This window comes from Crocodylus siamensis, chromosome 11, assembly GCF_052110815.1.
Source record: "Crocodylus siamensis isolate JL-2025a chromosome 11, ASM5211081v1, whole genome shotgun sequence".
In the NCBI taxonomy this organism is placed as follows: Eukaryota; Metazoa; Chordata; order Crocodylia; family Crocodylidae; genus Crocodylus; species Crocodylus siamensis.
The window spans coordinates 745,723-764,978 of NC_143405.1; the positions used below are offsets into that span (position 1 = coordinate 745,723).

Sequence of the window (19,256 nt, forward strand, 5' to 3'; positions counted from 1 at the left end):
CTGGACAAAGCAGAAGATGTCCCACGTCCATCCAGCTCCGAGGGGGTGGAGGTGACACTGTTGTAAGGTGCCATCTGAGCAGCACTTCTTTTCTGTGCTTGACATGAATAAGGGGATTAGGATGGCAAGTTTCCGTTAGCTCACTCTATCGGACAAAAGGCCCCGAGGTTTAGTGTCACACTGCCTGATAAAAGTACAGGCGCCTGTCAATCAGGGGTTTTCTGGGTACTTGTGTTAGTGACATAATCTTATTAGAAGATAAACCAGTGAAATCCTTTTCATGATGAAAAGTTACATTTAATTGCTCCTTTGCTTTTCTTCTCTCTCCTGCTCATTTGTCCATTTAACGCTGCTGATGTTGGATCTTACGAGAGTGCAAGAGGCGCAGAGACACAACTCTGATAGGAATCATCTCGGCCACAGCACCGGCGGGCCAGGAGCTGCTCTCCGGCTGCAGCCGCGTCTGCGCAGGGGCAGAAATGACTGGGAGCTTTTGCAAGAAAAGTCCCAAAGCTCACGTGCACGGCTGGAGTTAGATGTTGTGTCAGAGGGCCCGAGGCGCGGACAGGCGCAGGAGCAGACGTCCGATGTCAGCGCCTGCATGTCCAGCAGCGGGATGGCTGGTAACAGCCTCCCGAGGATCCAAACCACTGGAGACAACCCATTGCTTAGTTTGCTTTTGGCTCGTGTCAGCATCTTTTCTGCCTCTTGAAAAGGCAGTGACTACCTGGGGCACGCACGGCTCCTCGCTCCCCTTGACACAACTACCCCAGCGTTAGCAACGATCAGACTCTTTGCCCCTCTGCATTCCACTCGGTGGGGCCTGCGCAGAGGCTGCACGATCCCGTGAGTCCTGCCAAGGACACCGCTCCTGTCCCCAGCGCCAGCGAGCACGTCAGCACAGGGAAAGCCCACAAACCACGGGGAAAACCGGGAGGAAAAGCACTGTCCTGCTGGGGAGGGAGGCAATGGGCAGCGCGCTCTGCGCGGAGCCTTTCCACAGGAACCAGAAAGTGCAGAAATGCATCAAGATTGAAAGGGGCACAGGTTGTAGCCCTGCTGAAGATTTAAAGGCATTTTTAACACTGTCATCTGAGTATTTTAACATTTCTGGATTTAAGTGAGGATTAGTTTGTAATTTAAGCAGACAGAGTCACCTCTCCCTAAATTTAAGAGGCAGAGATCTCTCTTAAAGAAGCCAGAACAGGCAGCAACAAAAAGTCAAGCCTTTGTCATTCAAAGTAATCTTGTACAGGAGAGTTATTCAGGTGACAAATGCTCTGACTATCACAGAAAACCCCTCTGGAAAGTAGATCAGCTTTTGCCTGCTGGTGAGTCACTCGGGCCTCAATCCTTCAACCCCGGTGTACCGGGGAACATCGTTCGTGTGAACAGAAAGCATCCCAGCAAAACTGAGCACATGCTGAAAGTGTTTTCCGGATCAGGGCCCAGAGGAGAAATGCCGATTCCCAGTATAAGGATCAACGACGCACATGGAAAAAGCCCTAACTGAATCAGACACAGGCCGATATTCCCAGCAACAAACTGCTGCTGTTTGGCAATATGGAGCCCGCCTGCAAAGGGATGAGTTTTAAGGGAGTTTCACAAGTATGCCAATAATCCAGAAAATTTAGCTCCCCACACATGAAATGTCTGCAGAGAAAGTGACTTCCATCCATTTTCACACATACTGCTGCAAGCATTACCCAAATGCCCGACTGGCTGCGGGTGCTCTCAGTCAGTATATATTAATCTGAAAAGCTGCTCTGGGAGGTTAGATACAGATGAGACTCTCACCTAGACACACGTGGACTCATAGAAAGCTTAAAAAACAAAAAAAGGTCCTTTGTAGCAACTCAAAATGCTGCAGTTTTGCACCAAAGATGTTTGTACTAAAAACTTTCCCTCCCTGTTTTAAGGCCAACAAAAAAATTTCAACAAATGCCTTAATGCTTTGCCTTTTAAGGCAAATAGGAATGAAGAGCAACACCAGAGGAAGAGCAGACTGGTTGTGATGTTAGACCCAAACTGGTGAAACAGAGGATTTAACATGACCTGAGACACGGCAGGTAGTAATCCCACAGGAAAGGCAACCTTTAGACTGCTAACTACGTATCACTGACGTCCTGCAAATACTACAACAGCAGAAATCCAGCTCTCACTGTTGGAAAGGCAATTTAAAGCTTATATAATGGTCTTAAGTTCAATACAATTGTTTTTATGTTTCTTCTAGAGTCAAGTTCTACCGATTTGACTTGAATTGTGAAAGCATTTTTCTTCTCACACCACAACAATTATCTGTTGTGCAGATTTGCACAACTCGTAATTATTTTTTTTTCCTCCAGAACCCCCCTGGGACACTGTCAGCAAAAAGAGCATTTCACATGTTGAACACACACAGCTACACTTGAGTTTCCTATTCACAAATGAAGAGACTTGACCGAAAACTATTTGCAAACAAGCGGCTCCTTGAGCACCCAAAATTTCCACTACAATCACTGGGAGATTTGGGGCAGGCGGTGCAGGATGAGGCCCCACATCAGCCACTGGAAACGGTTACCCTGTCCCTAACCTTGTGGCAGGCCGCACAGAGCAGGCTAATCAATGAAACGGTACCTCCGCATGCCAGTGCTTCGGAGACTGCGAAACAGCAGCGAGGAGGAGAACAATGGAAGAGCTAATACAGAAATTTATTTTTCCTGATCAAACCTAAGCAAATCCATGAAACCATTAGGAAGTGCTGTCAACCAGAGTTTGAAATCTAAGAAAGTAGCCATTCAAAGCACAGTAGGCCCTTATAAACAGCTAATCCACGCAGCTGCAGTAGTTAAAGCAAACACACTACCCTTCACTGCCCCATCAATTACACCTCCCCAGAAAAATTACACAAACTTTGTAGGATTTTTCGGAGAGAAGATGGATTCTTTTGGAGACTTGAGGTCAAGACTGGGCTGTTTAAAGTATATTATTAACAAATAAACATTTATTGCAAAAAAACCCTATAGGCCTTTGGGGAGGAAAATTGTGTTATTTTTGGCATCAAATGACACAAGCCATTTATGACATGAATGGCTATCACCAACAGACTGATGAAATGGCAAATGTCTCCCACTTAACTTCCCCTGGCTTCCTGAATAAACTTTTGCAAACACTTTTTTCCTTCTGAAATGGCAATAAACTCCATGTAATTTTGGTTTTCCTCTGTTCTTGTTATTTCGAGATCCGAAGCTGGACAGGGTTGAAGGTACTTCCAGATGGAAGCTGAAGACTCCCCAAAGACTGATAGGGTGATGAAAATCACATTGTTAGGATTTGGGGCTATGCCTTGCCCTTGTTTATATGTATTCTTGCTTGAGTGACAATTTGCAATTGGCTTTTAAATGCCTGGGTGAAAAAGCTGAGGTTTAATTGTGGCATCCAACAAATTGAATGTTATAGCTCATGTCATTGAATGTATCCGCTGTGTACTCAGACCAACCAGTGCCAAAATGTGAGCTAAATGTTTAAGTTAAAAAAAACCCACAAATGTAACAGGCTTCAATTATCCTAGACAACTGATATTCGTAAGATGTGTATGAAAGAAAGACCGTTCGCTTGCTATGGATTTATTTTTATACAACCTAACAGTAAGGCAAACATCAGCATGGTGAGTTCAACAAGGAAATGCTAGTTGGTGCCATGACACCAGCTACGTCGAGTAGGATCTTGAATGCCCACGGACCACCGCAGCTGGCTCGCTCCTGCCGCGGGGCTGAGCAGAGCCGACGCTCCGCTGACTTGGAGAAAGCCCGAGAGAGAACGGCCCCATCCGCCAGCACCTCTAGTCTAAGCTGCGCGTCTCCACCTCTTTACACTGAAGGCCCTCACAGAAAATGCCAGCTCTTAGTCTTCACCCTTTTTTTGACTACAGAAAAATGAGAGCAAAGAACGCAGAAAGATCACAAGTCAGAATATTTCTAACACCCAACAGCGTTCAAACTGCACGGGAACCCGTGCCCCCCTTGAAAGGATCTCACGGCCCCCGGTCGAGACTGCCCGCTCCAAGGCCTCCGCTGGTCTGGGCGAGCCGGCAGAGCCCGAGGCAGGGCCGAGCACGGCTGCTCCGCAGGACACCCCCTGCCACTCTGCGGTTTCTCCAAGGCAAGTCACATAGGCAGCACGGACGTGAATTTATTGCACGCCCGCAAGGCCATCCGGGGGCTGGGCCAAGCCAGCATGCCTGCCACTGGACCATGCTGGCATGGGAGGGATGTGCTCAGAGATGGCTGAGACTTCTCCAGCATCCCAAAGCATCTGTCAGGGCGAGGAGGCTCCCTGCCAGTGACCAACACTGCCGCACCAACATCTGTCTCTGCACGACGCGGCAGAGACCGCGGTGCTGGGACGGGGCCTTCCCAGTCTCACTCCCGCCCTCGTGCACCTCCCATGTGCGACTTACGGCTTCAGGAGGAGGAATAATTACAGAGGGGAGGTGAGAAACCAGCTGTCCTGTGTTACTCTCTAATGAAAGTCCCTTACAACCCCCGCAAAAATTAAGTCTCACTCCACCAGGCAGCAAGCACTGGCTGTTACCTGCCGCAAAGGCAAGGGCTTGCAGGTTTGAGGAGCCGGCTCTACACTATAAGCTCAGCACGGCCTGCCACGTCCTCTGCCTGTCCCGCTCTGCCTCCAGGGACTTTCCCGAAACAACCCATGGCACGGGCACCACCAGTGGTACACAGGCAACCTGTCAGTGGTACACAGTAACAGGCTGATTATGAGTACTTTACATGGGACAAATTGCCCAGTGGCACAGGGCTGAACTGAGAAAGTTGCTGGCGGGACTCAAGTGGTATCATTTTAAATGTGTGGTGCACAATCTGTCAGAGCCTGGGCACCGCTGCCCTACAGTTTGTACTTGTAACTCCCCGCAACTGCACCGATTCTTAGTCTGCCTTTCGCCCTGCACTTCCAAACCTGCCCTGGGCATCAAAAAGGCGACTGGCAGAAATATCTGTGCTCGTGTGAATGCCAGAACAAGCGCTCTTGGCCGGAGAGCGTGCGGCTTCAACGCTGCTATTGTCGCATGTTGGTGATTTCCAAAGGAAAACTGTGTGGGCAGCTTATGGCCTAGGCAACTGTTGATACATGAAATCATCAACTAAGTAGTTTTGTATATATGTGCATAAATAAAAGCAAGACTGTCTCCAGACTTCTCGGTGTTTGGATTAGATGAAAGTGAATCCACAGAGGTGCAAGCAGGAACCATCCCCAGGGCCCAACGCGATACCTAGGAATACAGAAGCAGTTCCTTTCCTGCTAGGCCACAGGGAGAGACAGACCCTAGGAAAATAAAGGCCAGAGGAACCATTTACGCCCCCTCGCAAGGTCCGCAGCAGAAACCTGGCTTTCCCCGACTCTGCCTGGTGCTCCGCGCCCCGCACCGCTTCGGGAGCCACGTCCCCAGCGGGGGCACGCGCCGATCTCGCCGCGCCGGGGGCTCCTGGGCCGCCCTGCCGCCAGGGCCCCGCTTCGGCACGAGGCCTTGGGGAAAAGGGGCAGCGAGGAGCCGGGCCCCCCCGTTCCACTCTTCCCCGGAGGGAGGGGGGACACGACGACCCTCAGCGGCCCGAGGTAAACCGGTCTCGGTGCAGTTGTATTTACACTGGGGCCAGCCTGTTCTCCTCCGCTCTTTATGCTGCTAAAACTCCTCTGGCTTCCTGCGAAGGCCCAGTCCTCCCTCCCGCCCGGCTCCTGCGTCGCCCCGGCCGTGCCGTTCGTTCCCCTCCCCGCCCGGCCCCGCGTTTCGTGCTGCTCCTCGCCTCGCCGCCCCGGGCCGAAGCGCTGCCCGCACGGCGCTGACAGCCACGCGCGGGCCCGGGGGAGCCCACGGGGTCTGCAGCCATTCTCCCGCTTTCCGTCCAGCGCTACGTTTGCGATCTCGCTCCGCAGGGTTTCTTTTTTTATTGCTTTTGCTGTTGGACTTCTGCTGAGCCCGATCGCCTCCTGGCACCCCCAGCACCGCAGGCTGCTGGAACCAAAATCTGAAAGTTAAATACATGCTTTCCGGTTTTTTAAATGTTTGTTTAAGTGCTGATTATCTCTGATGGAAGTGACAGGATTCTGATGCATGATGACCGTGACAATAACAGTAATACTACTACTACTACACCTGGGAGATGTGTTTCTATAGAAAGCTGTGTGAGAACGCAAGTTGACCTGCTATGAATGATGGAGTCTATAAGTCCATTTTTAACCCTAACAACGAAACGTGGGAGATGCTTAGGCTTTGTGCGGACGGTCTGCAGAGAAGTGACTTTCTCCCAAAGCACTGCCTGCCTGTCCGTCTGCCTAGGGCTCTTGTGTATTCGACACCCTGGAGTCTGAACACGTCTGCGTTGCAGCATTCCCACGTTAACCCTCACGGCCCACTGGCAGGAAGAACAACAACTGCAATGCTTTCGCTTTCCTGAAGCAGCGAGAGGCAGAGAGATGATGGAGAGACTTGTGTGATGCCACGCTGTCAGCGGCAAGGCCGGCCACAGATGCTTGCTTCTGGATTCCCATCCCTACGCGTCAGCCACACGCATGCTCACGCGCACGAGCGTGCCTTTTCAAAGCACACTCAAGCAGGCCGAGAAGCTTCTTAACAGGAAGAAAGACACTCCACAGTCTCAGCTGCTCGTGGGAGCGTGCGCACACACACCAATACATGGTACGCCAGCTCGGCTTTCCCACTGACAGCAGGATAAGCAGGAGCTAGCCCACCCCGTCCCCCTACCTGTGTGGCAGTCTTATTGTCATCAGAGGTAGCTGTGCCAAGCTGGACTGTTGACTAGGACTCACAGGGCCAATTTTAATATTTAACATGAATATCCAGAGTGTTTTACCTTAAAAAGAACCCAATCCCCACAGACCGGTATCCCCTGAGCAGCCCCACCGACTTCCCTCCAGACGTGCACGTACAGTGACCGTGCATGACGCTGCACACTGCCACTTGCCGGAAGCCATGGTCTCAGCCCCCCCCACTCAGTCCAGTGACATGAACTCAGGCACGGCACAAGCCACTCGAAACGGGGTGTTTTCCTACGCGGACGACGGCTACGTAAGGACTGTGCCGCCGACCTCGGTGAGAATGCACGGCTCAAACTACACCGCAGCGCACACGCCGTCCTCTCCAAAACGACTGCGTCGCACCCCCCGTGCAGGGCACAGCCTGCGAAGCACGACTACTAGATTGCCAGCTCTCAAAAGAAAACTTTTCCAGGCATGCAAAGATGCAAACGCGGTACTCAGAATGATCTGGCAAGAATGACTGTTGGGACTTTCTGAATAATTAGCAGATGATGAATATACCCCCAAATGAACACACTGCTAATACAAAACCAAAGCCTGAAACTGTGTCAGGCAGTTGCCACTAATTTGTCTAGATCCAGCAAAAAATGGGACAGCTTGCCATCAAAATTGTTTAAGACTGTTGAATTACTGACTGATTGCCACGGATCATTAACCACAATGACACATACGTAAAAAAGCCCACGTATTTATGGGTGGTGCCAGGATCATCAGGTTGTCTTGTGAAGGGTTGTACTTCACTGCAACAAAGCTCACCTCAAAATGGGAGTGAGAAGAGTTTGCTTATTCTGTGCTTGTTTCATTGTGTTTTTTCCACCACTAACAGTTCATTCCAGATTTCTCTGAGTATTTATTTTGATTTGCTAGGAAGTCTCTTGCCCCCCCTCCCTCCCCCATGACAATACCAAGCAAAACCCCGTTAAACAAACCAGTCCTCATGAAACAGGGTTGAGATTGTGACATATTGAGAAAAGGCCTGAAAACAGGAAAGCTGTGAAATTATGCTTCTGCGGGGAGTTGCAGGACTCGAATGTATCAAACGATATCAAAATGCTAGCTGTAGGCAAACCGATTATGTCAAAAGATAGGATCCCACAGGTTAAAACAACTGATTTGTGGAGCCGATGGATGCTAATGAGAACGATAACCTTTCTCACTAATGAATTTTGGCAGGTACAATGCTGCACCCTTAGGACTCAATCCTGCAAAGTGCACAGCGGCCCCAACTCCCACCGACTTCACTGGAAGATAAGGGCTCTCAGCACCACACAAACCAATCACTTAATGAACGAACATTTCTGCTTACTAGGCTTTTGAACACCTCAGTGCCACAGTATTTGGGCTCACAGCGCTCTCATATTTTGTCACCGGCGCTCAGAGAGCGAGCCGGCAGCATTACAAGCAGAACTGCAAGTCTTTTTACCAGGCTGAGAAAATAATTAGTCATTTCTGGATGCAGTAAGCAAAGCCTGAAACAAAGTAGGAAATGACTAGTATTCTCATTTTCACTTGCCTGTTTAATATCTCCATCATAAGTGTAACAATTGCAAAACACTGCTGTGGTAGCCTGTCCTACAAGGATTTCTTTTAATGATGAATGTCTGTATGCCGATCTAAACTATACAGGGGGCCAAATACCGGTGCTTTACTCAAGCAAACTACTGAACCAAAGTCAGCTGCAACCAGGGTTTAGTCCCCAGCATGTGCATGTACAGCCCATTAGCTCTAAGAAAATACATGTGTGCTCTTGTACATTATAAACAACGCACTCAACCCATACACCACTTACAGGGAAATCAAAAGCCAAATTTTACCCTTTCATGCATGTGTCTGTCTCCCAGGGAAACGCATGGGAGTTACACGTATGCTATTTCGTCTTAAAATCTGCAGAAGGTACTGAGCACGCGAGGGGAGAAAAATCCAGAGATATTCCAGAAGCAAATAAATAACCACAGAAATGAGGATATTCTTCATAGATGTGTCAGCTATTAATAGAAATATCTGGACTAAAAAGCATTATAAAATCCGTAAGAACTACGTCCTTTGGTTTTGTTACTGTGATATCAAAAAGAAATTATTTTTAACTGAGCAAGTTATTTAATGTCTTCACAAGCTCTACATTCGGATGACTCTACAAATTCAAGGATGAATCACACCAACAACGTATCAAACTGGAGATAACCAAATTACAATTCCTTAACTGTAATACAAACTTGCAAATGTCTACTTGATCAGTTGCCTGTGGCAAGTAGTTTTTGATGGGTAAGAAAAACCTTTTTTTAATCATCAAAGGCAGACGAGCCGTTTTGAGCTGGGGCTGGAAATTTCCATAACAATTTTGCAAGGCTGATATAATTATTACATACTATAATATATATAAAGCACAGTCTTAACTCTGAGAAATAAAGACTGAACTTGTTATTTTTTAAAACGGATACTGCAAGCGGTATACTTCATTACAAGCATGTTTACTTCAGCATACATTGCATTAAATTGCATAATGTGTTATATATAATGCGTTCTACTTACAAAATATTTTGCAACTACAGTAAATATCACATAAATAGTAATGGCGAATGCATATTTTCTTTATGCCCACTGTTCATATATACAGGGTAAATATTTGTTAAAAACACCAGCTGTTGCTGCACAACTTATTTATTTTATTTTGCAAAACTGCTGTTTTGAGCAAGGTTTGTTCATGCTTCCAGGGGGAAAACATCCCCGTTTGCTCCCCCACCCCCAACCGTTCTTACAAACATAAATTGTCTTTACTTTTCATAACACCTCCTGATGCCAATGCCTGGGCCAAATCTCTGCGACTGCATTACTCATACCGATTGGACAAGTTTGTCAAGGTGCAAGACTTTAAGCAATTTCACACATTCCAAAAAAATACAGCAATATTTCACTTGAGGAATATCAGTCTAGCCAAAGTGATTTCAAGAGCTCAAAACAAATGCAAGGTTACTAATTTGAAAGAAATACTCTGTTAAAGATCTGCCTCAGTTGGCTCCCAAATTAAAGCAGCATCTTAAAAAAAAAAAAAAAAAAAAAAAAAAAAGAGTGGGGGGGGAGGCAGGGGATAGGGCAATTCACCCGAATACGGCAAGCAGGATTTTGCCCCGTGTTAATGTGCCGGTCACAAACACGACCGAGCACCGTGTCTAGAACCAAAGACCAGGCTGTTGTCACGGACGGCGATTATGCCTCTATCTCCCATGCTCTGTTTGCTCCAGCTCGGCGTCCCCGCGCTTTGCCATTTGCAGCATTTACTTTAAGTTAGACGCTCAGCTAACAACATATTTTTTCCCCTGGTTTCTTATAGAGAAAAACTTTGTCTCTCTTCCAGAATTTAACCAGGGTATGCTTCACACTTACATTTTTTTTAATCTCTTAAATTGGAGCATGCTTTTGGCTTCCATGGAATAGTGACCCTGCATTTTTTAGCGTATTTTAATTAGTAAGTTTAGACACCGCATACCAGCGCTGTATGGATTGAGGGTCCTGTACTGAAAAATCACTTGGTTGGGAGTTCCCTGCCCACGGACTCTAATTCAGGCCAGCGACAGCAGGAGGACGAATCCTGTGCTCCAACGTAAACCCAAACGCCACTGACTCGCAACGTAACTGCCAGCTAATTCATCTGTCAAGTTTTACACTGTGTCTTCACATATTGCTAACCTGCTCCTTTGTTTCAGAATAAACGTGGGCTTTTCTTTATTTTAGAACGAACAAGAAAATTCATTTCATTATGAGTAAATTTTGCCTCGTAATGCAGTCATCTCAAAATCATGCCAAAAACCCTTTCTACCTCAGCACACCATCCAAGAGTAATACATGGCTTGTTTTCCTTTACTGAGGGTTACTGCATAATTCACTTCTCACTCTTTAATTTTTTATTTTCTACTGCTTGATAAGTAGCACTAATATATATATATATGACACATCAGAAAAGGAAAAATGTAACTAAACAACACTGTTTCTCTCTAGTTATTCCACAAATATCTGTTTTGATCCAGTACAACTAAGCAGCGGATGGCATTTTAATATGCTTTTTCTGTCACTTGTTAGAGGTAAAACACACAGCCCAGTGATGGCTGCTTCCTATGCAACACATGAAAATGGTCTAATTCAGCCTAAGCAGCACATAATTACTCTTCAATAATATGCAGCATAAGTGACATCCGTGCATTTGCCACCCTTGCAAAACCATCACAAAAACTGAACAGCGCAAACACCCCCATCAAAACCGAGCCGCACAAGATTTCAAGGCACAAAACCTGGCTTGCCTGCCCCTCTGCATGATGGTAACAATGATAAAAAATAAAAGAATATTTTAATAGCTGCCCCACTCGTTCCTTCCCTGAGCAAGTCAGCAAAAGTGTAAAGGTCTCTTTGTGCGTGCATGCTGGGCTGCGTGCGTACACACACACACACACACACACACACACACACACACACACACAAAGGTGGCAAGGGAGCGAGCATGTTTATATTTAAGTATATATGTTATTACATCCACAGAGGGCCCAGTCCTCATTCCTGGTGCAACCAAGTCTCCCACTGAAGGTGTTTAAGGAACGCAGGCACAAGCCCACAGAATACAGTAACTTTTGTACGCTGCACGCCCAGGGAAGGATAGATGTTAAGTAAAATCATGCCGGATTCACTCTGCGACGTCACACAAAGCAGGGTGAGTGGTATTCTTTACAGAAAGGGTGCTGTGAATTTTGCCTGGGAAGAAATGCAGGATCTTCTGTTGGAGTTGAGTCATAAGTAACTGCAGCGTGTAGAGAATCTCTTTTTCTCCTGAACATTTCTTCCCAGCAATCTGTATAAATCACCGCAGTCTTTAATTATTACTAAATATCCCTTGGTTTTTCAAGTCCCCGTGGCAGTAAGCATTTTAAGACTCATAATTCTTTATATGCCGATCCATGTGGAGAGGAGCATGGAGGGTGTATAAACTTAGAATGGAAATACACCCCCACAACAATTAGCCTGCAAAAGGACAGCGGGATTTATATACCCTATGCTGACCATGGTGTATTATTTACAGTTAAAAGAATGCCATGCATATTTTTGATTTATTAAAAAAAATTAGACCCTTCTGTCCTCCCCCGCAAAAAATCACAACGCTAAAAGAAAACAAACAAATAAAAAAAAAATGTGCTAACAGAGTCTGAAATTTCCATTTCAACTAGATATTTCAAGGAAGAATATTTTCACATTGGCTTTCCTATTTATTGGTTATTTTTTCTTTATATAAATTTCCGAGGCTACTAGTTTAAATATTATTGATTACTCCTCTACTTAACATAATTGCACGTAGCCTGTTACGTAAAAAAATCATCCTCATTTTCTACTGTGGCTGACTGTAAAAATTGTTCTCGTTGTTTTGTAATCTAGAAAAGTTCCACTTAATAAATTTTGTTTTGAATTCAGAATTGCCTCCTCAAATTCATAAATCTCCTTCAAAGCAATCTCTGTGTTAGCATTGACTACACATCCTCCGAATCAACCTCGCGTCTCCGTGCAGCGCCGGTGGAACGATCTCCTCTGCAACCCTTCACACAGGCTGCGTGGGGATGAATTCCTGCCGGCATGGGGGCAAGCTCCGGGTTTGCAGCCTGGTCTCCGGCTATTCTGGTGACGTCATTTGCAGAAATAACAGCAACGTTTCCTAAACTTTCCCAGTGACTCATTTATTTCACATAACTGTGCACAAAAGTGTTTGGAGGTGCTATTAAAAACGGGTTTTGCTAAGGATTGTTAACATGGCCAGTTGGTTTGATGTAAAGGGGTGCATCGAACTTTCAGCAAAAATAGCAGAGCATTTCAGACACTTTCTTTAGATTTATACTGGATGCTGTAAATTCACCGTTACTCCATATTCTGAGCGAGTTCTTTTGCTGCTCCTGGTCTCTGAGCTCCGCACAGTTTTCAGGCTATTTGCTCAAGGCAAACTAACAAGGATTGTGCCAATCTTGAGCAGAGGCAACGAGCAGAGTGGAACATTAATGCTGCCGAATTTACCGTGCTCAGAATCTGAACATCTGTACTGAGGAGGGCAACAATGAGATTAGGACTCTGCAGCTAAAAAAACAACAATAAAAAAACGATGAAACTGAAAACAAAACAGAGGCTTGCTGCCAGTAAATGGTTATGATCGGGGCTATGTGTGGCAGAGGCTGAGAGCTCAAGACATCTCTTGTACCACGGATCCTGCCTGCATTCCACAGCCCGCTCGGCACAGAAACGCTCTCTTCTGCTGGAAAAGAAACGAACGTTCACAAAAATGAGGGAGACATTTCCTAATAGGGAGTTTTTGTTTTGTTTTAAATGTAAAAGCTAACTGGGAAACACCAGCCTATTGTTCTGCTCTCCAGAAAGCAGTTCCAAAAATCTGGAAAGGCTAAAATTTAGCATAGTAATGATGCCCGACTGAATTTCTTTTGTCTCTCTACTTATGCTCGGTTCCAGGTTGATTTCACGTAAAAAACAAGTGTACTCACTGACAAAGAAAGGCCCAGAGATCAGGAACAGCAGAAATACATGCCAGAAATCTGTGCTAATGTTTCACGGCATCCAGCGTGGATGCTTAAAATAATGCCCAACGCGTCCTGGTGCTCGAGAGAAAAGCCCATGCATTTCCCCTCTTACCCTGAGCAAAACACCAAGTGGCAATGCAAATGAAAAATGCTGGAATATCAGCTACTGCTCGCAGGTCCCCATTTGCAGGGACTGTGAAAGGAGGAACTCTTTTGCCACCTTTGCTTTGCAGACATACAACAGGAAGACACATTTTCTACACACGGCAGACGCAGACAAAAGACTGCCCTCAGCACCCAAGCCCCAGCCCCGACCAGACCCGAGCGCTGGGAGCCGGCACCAACGCTGTTACCAAACAGCCCGAAACGAGACACAACCTTTATGTAACGCTGAACATTTAGATCACAACAGCACGCCAAGTACAGCCATGATTAAATGAAGGGAGGAGAGTGCCAAGCTCATATTTTAAATCATGAATGGTTTTGAAGCAGGAAAATTCACCCTACATTTATAAGAAATACTTTCTTTTAAGCTAAAAATTTTCATTGATTTTACTGCGGCAAAACCCGAGATCTCGTTCATTTTTCCCCAGGACTGATCACTGTTCCCCTGCGTCAGAGAGATTTCATTCCTCCCCCCTCCACAAAGCTTAAAGTGCCAACTTTGAGCCCAATCCTGCCACCCTTTCGTTGCCAAAGCTTTACTACCACCAGTGGCAGTTTCCTTTGCATTAGGCTCACAGGATCCATCCCTCAAAATGCTGCTACACTGCTGCTCTGTCGTCCCCTAAACTCCTTGCAATCAAATGCTCCCCCCCACTACAAATGTACCAGCAGTTCACACGGAAATCAAAAGACCAGTGTGTAATATCCACCGCCTGCACCTTATCGAATCAGGAGCTGAAGCAGAGCCAGAGCACAGAGGCGCAGCCCGCGGATGCAGCAGTGATATTCGGGTGATAAATTGCATTTATCAGGCACCTCTGACCACTGCGATCCGGGCTCCGGCCGCTCGTCCATCTCCCCCCGGATTTACCCCTGCGCTCCAAACAGACGAGCAGCTTCCGGCTGCCAGCATTTTTATTAAAAAAAATAAAATTGAAAAATGCTTTCTCCTTTCCTTCTCCCATGAAATTCCCCCACCCAAATTTGCACGGGGTAGGCAGCAATCGTTCCTGACCCGGGGAAAGGTTTAAGGTCTGATATCCGACCCGTCAGAAGCTTGCTTTCATTAGGCAGAGGAGAGCCCCGTTTTCCAGAGATACACACAGCCCCGAATCCAGTCCTGGGAGCTCTGGACAAAGCTGACCTGTAAATTGCATTGCTATGTAGGGAAAAGCTATTTAAAAGTAAGTTTAAGTAACTAAGAAATTTAAGAAATTTTTGGAAATCTCCCTTCCCTTTTTTCCCTCCGAGCTGCGGGCACGGGATGCAGGATAACAAAGGCACCTGACTGGATTGCTGCCTGCACATTCCTTCGCTCCTCATTTTTGGTTTTAAAAAAAGCATCACTCAATACCCGCCCGGCATGTGGCCGGCGGCACAGCCGGGGGTGCGAAGGGGGCACGGGCGTGCAGCACAATTCACTCCCGCCTTTGCCTCCAGGCTCCTGCCCATGAAACCCGTGTGCTGCAACACGCCGCGGCGCAAGTGTGTGCCTGCGTGCAGGGCTGTTTTTACACTTTTGTGAGGAGGCCACGCTGATAGCAAGAAACTTCTCCAAGCCTCGGCCGCGGCTGCTGTGTGTGCAGCCGCCCGCGCTTTCTCTCCCGATTTAATAAAATTTCAGGGCAAACGAATTTGGATTGGCCGTGCCCCCCTCCCTCTTTCCATTCGCTCCTTCTGCTGTCAGTCCTTGGGGGCACGCACAGCGGGCTGCCATGTCATGTCACACTAGGTGCTGTGATCCAACAAAGGCTAACATGTTGATATCTTTTTATTGCCAGTCAGCCCGGTTGCCCTGCTTCCCCCATACAATTAGACGCCTTTGATAATATCTGCACTTCTTTCTGTGCTAGTCAGGAAATATTCCCCCGGCACAAAGGCAGGGACCCTTGTTTGGCATCCCCGGTGCAGCCCTCTCTCTTACTTCGAGTTTACAAAACACCACTGTTTTCCCCGGGGCTTTTCAAAGCGGGCAGGTCCTGCACATCTTGCATTTCTAAAGCTCCTCAGGGCCGAGCAAGAGAAGTCTCGGGCAGCCGCACCCCGCCGCCTGCCCAGGACCCGCGGGGCCGGGCCGGGCCGGGCCCGCCGGCGTGCCCCGCGGGTTTCCATAGCGATGCGTTTCGTGCCGGCGCTACGAAACGCGCATTGTTGCCGCGGCGAAGTTGCCGCAACGCGGGAGTCGTTGCTCTTTGTGCGTGCGGGCCCGGGCCGGGCGGGGGGCAGGGCCGGGCGGGGGGCAGGGGAGCGCAGCGCCGGGCGCGGGCGCGGGAGCCGACGGGGCGGGCGCGGGGCTTACTGCTGGTAGTCCTGCTTGCAGTAGAGCTTGCGGTCGCGGAGGTAGCAGCTGGTGGTGAGCGCCTGCTGGCACGCGGCGCACTGCAGGCACTCCTCGTGCCACGACGACTCGTTCACCCGCAGCAGGAAGCGGTCGGCGATGGGCCGCTGGCAGCCCTCGCACACGGCCGGCGCCGGCACCTCCGCGCCTGCGGGGACAGCGCGCGTCAGCCCGGCCGCACGGCCCGCGCCGCGCCGCGCCGCCCCGCCCGCACCCGCGCCCGCGCCCGCACTCACCGAGCAGGACGCCGAGCGTGGCGGGGCCGGCGCGCAGCCCGCGCTCTTCCATCTTGATGCCGTCCAGCATCGCGGCGCGGCCGGGCTGCGCGCGCGGGAAGCAGCGCTCCAGCGCCTCGGGGCCGGCGGCGACGTCCATGCGGGCGGCGGGCGGCGGCGGCGGCGGCGTCAGGGCCGGGGCCGGGGCGGCGCGGGCCCCGCCGGGCAGCGGGCGCCGGGGCGGGAGGCGCTGCCCATGGGGCCGGGGCGGGCGCGGGCGGCACCTGCCGGGCGGGCGGGCCGTGGGGCCGGGCGGGGCGGAGTGCGCGCGGGGGCGGGCGGCGGCGCCGCGTTTAGAGCGGGCGGCGGAGGGACACGCCCGGCGGCGGGATGCGGCTCCCCCCCCAAAACCCGCTGACATTTGAACCCGTATCGCTGCGCCGCCGTGATCCGTCTGCTCGACGGAAAGTAGTGCCGCCGCCGGGCGCGGGGCGGCCGCGACACCCGGGGTCCCGCCGCGGCGCCCGCCCCGTCCGGCCCCGGCCCCGCGCCCGGCCCGCCCCGACCCGCCCCGACCCGCCGCCTGCCCCGCGCCGCGCCGCGCCGCCGGGGACGCGGGACCGGCCGGAGCCCTCAGCCGCGGGACTGCGGGTGCGTGCACGGGACGGGCGCGGGGCGCGCGTGGGGGGGGCGGGGCGCACGCGACCGTGACACCCGGCTCCCGCGTGCGCGGCGCGACGTCCCGCCGCCGGCCCGGGACTGCGCGCACACTCGCACCGCACCGCCACTCGCGCGCACAGACGCGCGCACACTCGCGGCCGTGCGCGGCCGGCGCGCTCCGCACACGCGTGTGCCCCGCTCCGGGCCGGCCCGGGCCGTGCGGAGGGGGCCGCCCCGTCGGGGCTGGCGGGCGCCGCCGCCCGAGGAGCCGCTCGGGGCCGCGGCGGGTGGCGGCCCCGCGGTGCGCGCGGCGCGGCGGGGGATGCGGGGCACCGGAGCGGCTCCTCGGCGCCGAGCCCTGCCCGCCCGGGCCGCGCAGCCCCGGCCTGGGCCAGCAGTGCCGGGGAGGGCTCGGGCAGCAGCCCCCTCGGCCAGGCAGGCCGGCCGCCGCGGCGCTACACGGGGGAGGGGTGCCGGGGTGGGGGCACGACGCACAGGCTCCCGGCGGCGCGGGCAGGGCGAGGACGCGTCTGCTCCTCCGGGCACGGCTCGGTCCGCTGCGGGGCACCTGGCCGAGGGGCCGTCGTGCCGAGGGGGTCTTCTGCAAGGGCTTCCTCTGATCCCGGGGCCTCGGAGGTTATCAGGAGCAATAAACACTTTCACCCTTAGCCTCCTTCAGACAGTGACGGATTAGCCCCCTTGACACTCCCAAGTGCGCTTCACGTGTGCTCCCGCCGGCTCCCCTGTGCCTCGGCTCGGAGCCGCGGTGCTTTCCGTGCACCGCTTCACTGATTGTTTCTCTGCCACAAGGAAGCAAGAGGGAAAATCTCCCTGGAGGAGTCACCTCTTCTGACACAAGGGCGCAGGTTAATGCGGGGTGCCCCGCAGCACCCGCTCGCCCCTCGGCCCAAGGGGATTAAATAAACCGGGGAGACGGCACTGAGCTCGGGGGGACTTCCGGGGCCTAGCTCTGGTTGGACTGAGGCAGGGCCGACAGCTTGTGCCTGCACGAGCAACGCCACCGGGACAGGCGGGGGACAGCCCCACAGGCATTGCAGCACTTTGGACCGTTGCCTTTTGCAGGAGGTATCTGTCCTGTCGCGTGCGCGCGCCTGCATGGCCGCGGTCTGGCCTCCAAGCCCCTCGGACGGTCACAGCTACGGGCATTCGGGACGGCCACGTTGGTCGTAGCAGGTCCCCAAATAGCAAGGTGCCTTTCGGGGATGCCCCAGAGAACGCAGCGCTCGTGTCTCGGGGCCGAGCGGCCGCCGCGCTGCAGCGCGCGCTCGGGCTGTCGCTTACGGACGTGGTCTCAGTTCAGCAGAGCGGCCTGGCCTGGCCCCGAGCAGCCGCAGCCACGGCGCAGCCGGGCCTGGGGCCACGGGCTTCCCTGCGTGAGCGGGCCAGGCCCTGGCTCCCCCGCAACCTGCTTTTCTCCACTGGCCAGCCGGGGACACGTCCTGCGCGGGGCCTGTCACACCAAGCCGAGCTTCCTGGGGAGGGCACAGGAAGCCTCCCCAGACGGGGGAGCAGCTCGCCCAGACAGGCCAGTCTCGTCCCTTCCTCCTGTGGGCTCAGCTTGGGGTCCCCGGCTCCGGCGCTGCCCTCCCTGCGCCCATGCCCGGGACCCCAGGCTGACCTCGGCGTGCAGGAGGCCTCTGCTCGCGGCGTACCTGGGCTGTGGAGCATTTGCAAACAGGCAAAGAGAAGGTGGTGCTTAGTTAGCAAACGCTGTACCTGCAAGACACCAGCATGCTGCTGCTAAGCTGGGCACGCAGCCCGCCAGACTGAGCGTCTCACTTCCGTGACCTTGTCTCCCAGCAAACGTAACTGAGTGGGGGGCTCCCGGGCTCCCTTGCTGACTTCTGCAGCATCTTCTCAGGTCACACCAGCCCCGTGACTGAGCAATCGGCAGAGCTAAATGCACAGATCAGCAAGCAACCCAAAGAGCACGCACGTCCGAGCCGCCCGGCGCCTCGGTGCTGACACTAGCGCGCCCCGTGTGAATGTGTCTCCAGGCACCGCGGGTACGGCCGCTGGCTCGAACTGCTGCAAGCCAGTCCCCGGCCCCGCTGAAACCATCTGGAGCCGAGCCATTAACTTCAGCGGGACGAGCTTCGGCTCTGTACAACGCCCCTGTGAGAGGAGGGGATTTAGTGGACAGACTGAAACGTGCAGTAAATTCCAGACTTAAAAGCAGCCGGGGAAAGATGCGCAGATGGGGCGAGGAAGGGCAGGACATGGGCAAGGCCCCGCTGCCGGGAATTGTCAGGGCCAGGTCGTTGTCCCCTTCCACCTGGTGCAGGGGCAAGGCATGTCCCTTATTTCCAGCCACAGGGTCAGAGACACGCAGCTGAAAATGCTGCCAGGAATGTTCATTTCCAAAATTTAATTGCCTCAGAGAAACCAGTGTTTTAATTTCAATTACAATTGCTCGATGAGAGACAGATGTGAACCGTTAGAGTGTTTATAACAGTGGTCTAAGAGTAA

At 51.8% G+C, this 19,256-nt stretch overlaps 1 protein-coding gene across 1 annotated transcript in view; it reads right to left on the reverse strand.

Moving 5' to 3' along the window:
- The window catches only part of LMX1B (LIM homeobox transcription factor 1 beta), a 94,871-nt gene extending 78,432 nt beyond the window's left edge, over positions 1-16,439 (reverse strand). Inside the window, exons 1-2 of the mRNA XM_090021972.1 lie at positions 16,128-16,439; positions 15,853-16,039 (exon numbers count right to left, since the gene is read on the reverse strand). Of these exons, the coding sequence (XP_089878098.1) occupies positions 15,853-16,039; positions 16,128-16,266 (326 nt within the window). The 5' untranslated portion in view covers positions 16,267-16,439. The remainder of the gene's footprint in view (positions 1-15,852; positions 16,040-16,127) is intronic.
- Between the last annotated feature and the right edge of the window lie 2,817 nt (positions 16,440-19,256).